This window comes from Marmota monax, unplaced genomic scaffold, assembly GCF_021218885.2.
Source record: "Marmota monax isolate L192 unplaced genomic scaffold, Marmota_monax_Labrador192_F-V1.1 WCK01_AAM20220418_F8-fsc01451, whole genome shotgun sequence".
In the NCBI taxonomy this organism is placed as follows: domain Eukaryota; kingdom Metazoa; phylum Chordata; class Mammalia; order Rodentia; family Sciuridae; genus Marmota; species Marmota monax.
Window position 1 is genome coordinate 18,294 of NW_026694523.1, and position 5,643 is coordinate 23,936.

Consider the following 5,643-nt stretch of genomic DNA (forward strand, 5'->3'; position numbering starts at 1 on the left):
CTGGCATGACAGGTGTGCACCACCTCACCTGGTTTGATAAAGATCTTCCAAAGAACAACAGAAGTTTCATCTCCCTCATCCTCATTTAGTTTTTTTTTTTTTTCCAACATCAACTAATTTTTGGAAATTCATGAGGAAATAACGTGGGATGACACTGTGAGAGGTTATCTGGCCATGCTTAAACATGTCCTCATCCTCCACAGTGTGGATTGGAAGAACTGGATCATTCATTTTTTGGTACTAATGAGCATCACAGCCATTGCCCACCAGCATCTGGATCACAAGGCAAACCGGATCCTTCTTCTGCATTTTCTCATAAGAGGAGGAGATCATGCAGTCTACAAAGTATATGACCACAAAGGAACCCATGAGCAGCAGGATGGTCCTAGTGGCCCTCTGCTCTGGGGAGGCCTGTGGAATCCTGCTGGTGGTGTGGAGGTACTGGCACTGCCTCTTATGCCTCCACAGGAGAGCCAGCATGTACCCACTGGAGAGGGCCATGAGCCCCAGAAGGAAGACGTCCCAGAGTATTCCTACCAGGGAAAATAAGATTATGTAATAGTAACCTGTGGAGGAATCCCTACAGGATTCAGTGGAAAACCAAACATCTAATGTGTCATTGGCGGGGCCTCCAATAGAGAGTAAAATATGGATATTAATGAACATGTTGAACACCCAGAGAATGAGAAAGTACCACAGACTGTGCTGTGGGAACGTGTGCTTGAATTTGGCCAGAAAGAAGCTTCTGTGGCTGAGGGTGGTGGCCTGCAGGACACTCAGCAGGCAGGTGGTGTGGACTGACAGGCTCCTCATCAGCCTGTACAGGTAGATGACGGTTTTACATGAGATGTCATTCCAAATATATTGAACCCCAAAAATGTCTATATCCAGGAACATCCTGATTATGAGTATCAGCAGGTGAATCAGGGCCAGGTGAGCGATGATGAAATCAGCAGGCCTGATCCTGCACTGGAGAAGGCACGTGAGGACGTGGAAGAGGAGCAGGAAGATTTTGGCTGTGATCCCAAGGATAATTTGGGAAGAAAAGACATTTCCTACAGCAATAAAAATGTGAAGTGTGTTGCTCTTGGTCATTTTGTCTTCTGGTGAAAAGATGGTACAGAGTCCATGTCTGAGGATAAAATGAGGATAAATTCTCATCATGAGGATTGTTACCAGCTTCAACCTCCCCAACTACCAAGTCTGCCCTCCTCAAAGTATGTTCATACTTATAATGAAGTTTTGTTTAGGGAGAGAGAGAGAGAGAGAGAGAGAGAGAGAGAGAGAGAGAGAGAGAGAGAGAGAGAGAGAATGAATCATTTTTTTTTTTTGTACATGGACACAACACAATGCCTTAATTTTTATGTGATGCTGAGAATCCAACCTGGGTCCCGCCCGTGCTAGGTGAGCCCTCTACTGCTGAGCACAATCCCAGCCCAATAATTTACTTTTAATGTGCCCTTTCCAAACTCTCAATATTGAAGCATACCATCTTCGGTTATTGTTACTCCTGGGTAGGGCCATGATTAGTTTCTCTTGATATGCACAGAAACCTGATAAAAAGCTCAGTAGGTAGCATTTGAAGGGAATTCAAGTGAGGCAAAGTGCAGGAATATCCACATAGAACTCTCAACACAAGAATGACCTTAGGGGACCCTTGTAAAGCTCTCTAATTTCAGTGTTCTCTTTTCTAGTTTTTTTTTTTCTCACCAGTTTGCAGATGAAAAAAACAAAATGTGGATTCTGTAATCAGACTTCTTGATTATATATATATATATATATATATATATATATATATATATATATATATATATATATATATATATATATATATTTGGTACCAGATATTGAACCCAGGTTTGCTTAATCACATAACTTATAATATTTTACATACATTTGATTATTCCAGAAAAAAAAACATATCTTAGTGGGCAGAACCATCAATTATTAGTAGGATCTTATTCCAAAGTCTGTTTTCTGTCCACTCTTTCGCATATTGAAAAATGAAAATTAATCATAGTTTAAGTGTTTTTTTAAATACATTTGAACCCAAAGGCACTAAACAACTGAGTCACATCTCTAGTTCTTTTATTTTTATTTTGAGACAGGGTCCCACTGAGTTGATTAGGGCCTCACTAAGTTGATGAGGCTGGCCTTGAACCTGCAAATCTCCTGCATCAGCTTCCCAAGCTGCTTGGATAACAGGCACGCACCACTGCAACAGGAAAACTTAAATACTTTGTGGGTCATATATTTGAATGTTTTAACTGGAATACAGGGACCAAACGTCACCCTGCTTAAAGAGTTTACACAAGAGAACAAGATTCCATATCTTCTTTTAGACAGCAATGATATTTCTCTAGAGGAGAGAGAGGAAATATTGTAATAGACAATTTGATGAAGACATCCTCATGAAATATCTCCCTATAGAATGAAGGCATTTTATTAATTTCAGTTTTAATGCTGCTGTATAGCTATGAAATATGGAATATGTACAATGAGACTAAAACACTTCCACACATTCTTTCATCTATAATATTATAAGTTACATCCACTGCTACCTAGAAAATTATAGATTGATAACATCAGTTACTAAGGGTGAGCAAAACGGGCAATGGTTCAAGACAATTTAAGTGTTTTAGCCTAGTTAATTGCTTGGAAATCTTTGAGGAAGGGTCATTGTCTATACTGGAAATTAATTAATAACATTAGCAAAATTTAATCTCTTCCAAATGATGAATTTAGTAAGAAGTTTTTTTTTCCTTCATTCACATCTTCAACAAAAGATTTCCTCCCTTATTATGCTCAAAAATAAAAATAAATAAAAAAGAAAAAGGCTCATATAATGGTGTGAGATTGTATAATAGTCTAGGAGTTCCCACATTTGAAGAGTCACAGATGGTTATTAGTTAGCACAGTGCTACATGGTTTCTCTGTTTTCCATGTAGCTATGGGTAGATGATGCCTATTCCTGTGTGCACACTTGAAGTGAGTTGTAAGATATACACTCACATTTTGATTCCAAAATACCTTTACAGCAACACAAACTGAATATGTAACATTTGAAGAAGTCCTTTAAAATTACAGAAAGTGAAAAATTAGATTCGTTCTATCATGTTATAAAATACAGATTTGTCTTCAATTAAGCTTAATGCAGTTTAAGAAAATAAAATGGAGAGTATTGAAAAAGTGGAGAGGCAGTCTGTCTGAGTTATCTGTGGACGGAGGTCTCAGGACTCTGGTTTCAGCCCTTCCAGTGGGGAATGGTCACCCTGCATGCATCATCATGGGATGGAAGGATGGAGCCAGGAGGGGCCATTGACTTGCAAACACAGGTAGAGAACTGGGTTTTCCAGGCAGCATTGCTTGAAAACAAGTGGAACATTATTTTTTTTCCATAGGAGAATTTTCCTGGTTACAGCTGGAAAACCTATGGTTTTCCCACAGTGCTGATCATGGGAAGTAGCAGAGTCAGATGCTATCACGAGTCCCCCACAGGCATTAGCTTCCTGCAGCCAGCCCCAGGACACAGCAGGCAGAGAAGCAGCTGGTTGTGTGCATGCTGTGCAGATCACACACAGGTGTATAGGTGAGACCCACAGTGCTTCCATGGTTCACATGTAGATGTCTTATAAAGAATGCAATGTTGCTACTTCTGTGTTAATTTATCAGTTTTGTTAGAAAACATCCTGAAAATGTGGACATTTCATAAAAGCAAGTTAAAAGGAATCCTCTGAGCCTGTCCTCTCCCAGCTGTGCCTCACCCCACTCACACCTGCCAGGACTAGTCTAACCATGATATCAGGGTACATACAGAAGGCCTGTCTATCACCAGGATGATCCCAGAATTTCTTCTCAGAGCTCTGGGGAGATATATGCTGCAGCAACTTCTGGCTGTCCCTGATGTGCTGAGCCCCAGGTCATGAATTTAAATATGGAAAAAAAAGCCATCCTCAGACTGGAGGTTCCAAATATGATGATATAATTTCATAGAAAATAATGTGGAAAAGAAGTTCAGAAATAGGTACCAGTCAAAAAAGGTACAGTGGGGGAAAATAAGGAAAGTCTAAGTGGGCAGATTCGAGGATAAAACAGAAATGGAGAATAAAATGGAAATGCAATGCTGTTTTGTTTTAAAGGAATATAGCCAGGGTCCTAAGAGCTGACAGTGTGAGGTCCTTTCCTGGGAAATGTAACACAGTGGACAATTCTTTTCCTTTCCTGACCAAGCAAGCCATCAGTTAAATATTTTGCATTCTGCCATTGTCCAAATCACAAACATAACTGAGATATGTGTTGTCCCCCAATGGGCCAGAAACTAGTGAAGAATACTGAGGTCAGTGCACCCCAGTCAATGGTGAGAAAAGTAGATCCCAACAGCATCTTGGGCTTCTAGAGCTTGTGTGTGGAGAGACACAGGCTGGAGGTAGGGAGGAGGACATATCTTCTTTCTGAGGTGCACCATGGACACAATCATGCAAATTGTGTAATTTGTGTCCTCATTTAATGAGGTGCTTTAGATTTATGAAAGGGCATATTTCATTTGTTGTTATTGCACAGATCACCATCACCTCTCCACTAACGTATTCAAGTTATACTCATGGGTGGTTCCTGGCACCTCCCATGGATTCCAAGTGGCTCTGGGGGTCTCTCTTTGGAGAGAGGACACCACTGGACCTTCGCAAGCCAAGAAGGGGCAATCAGTACTCAATTTGTTTGTAAAATTAAGCAACTGCAGCCTTTGGTCCAAGCTCCAGTTAGAAATCTTCAGGCAGACAGAGTACCATTGCTATACTTTTGTGAGATCAAAACTGAGAAAAATACATCAGCATAAAGAAAATTCTATTTGCTATTTGTTAAAAATGTGAAGATAAACTGTATTTATTTGTATCATATTTGAAAAAAAACGCAATATCATTTCCTTCTGATTAGCTAAAAAAGTATCTTTGTGTATATAAATATTTCTCATTATCTCAGCTATAGATGGAAATACTTAAATGAATTTAAATTGAGATTTTGAGAGGAGTTAAGGAAAACCAAGTGTGTTTAATAAAATCCTGGGCTAAAAATTTATCTCTTCTGTAGTGAAGAGGAATACGGATTATAATGCTGAAGCAGAAATAACCAGAAAACTTAAAAGTATGCACTTTGAGAACTGATAGAGCAAAATAGCAAATTAAACTCACTGCAGTCTGAGAAATAGATGGAAACCTAAAATGTTTTATGTAAAATATTTTTTCTTATTAAAAATTTAATAAGGGGCTGAGGTTGTAGCTCAGTTGTGGCAGAGTACTTGCCTAGTAAGTGTGAGGCACTGGGTTTGATGGTCAGCACCACACTTAAAAAATTAAATAAATGTCCATAAACAACTAAAATTTAGAAAAAAAATTAATAAATGCTCATGAGTAACCAAATTAAAATGCAAAAGATAGTAAGAAGAAAATTTTCTTTCTTCATTGAAACTGTTGAGTGTGGGTAGAGCTGGATGCATAATTTAGAGCTACCAAAGAACCTAACATATAATTTGGCTATTTTGATTTTCTTGATTCTTCATCACAGTCACAGAAGCCCACTCACACACTGGTGCAGCATCTGAGGAAGAGAAAGTCACTTATCTGGGCAGGACGCATGGGGAGTCAGGGG

General features: G+C 39.2%; 1 protein-coding gene across 1 annotated transcript; it reads right to left on the reverse strand.

Annotated features, from left to right (window-relative positions):
- Window positions 1–240: 240 nt before the first annotated feature.
- On the reverse strand, window positions 241–1,095 carry LOC124076308 (vomeronasal type-1 receptor 90-like). The gene has a single exon (XM_046420174.1). It carries the CDS (start codon window positions 1,093–1,095, stop codon window positions 241–243), a length of 855 nt encoding a protein of 284 aa, XP_046276130.1.
- Window positions 1,096–5,643: the final 4,548 nt, after the last annotated feature.

Coding starts and splice junctions, on each gene's coding strand:
- LOC124076308 (XM_046420174.1), bottom strand. CDS start 1,095: ATGACCAAGAGCAACACACTTCACATTTTTATTGCTGTAGGAAATGTC.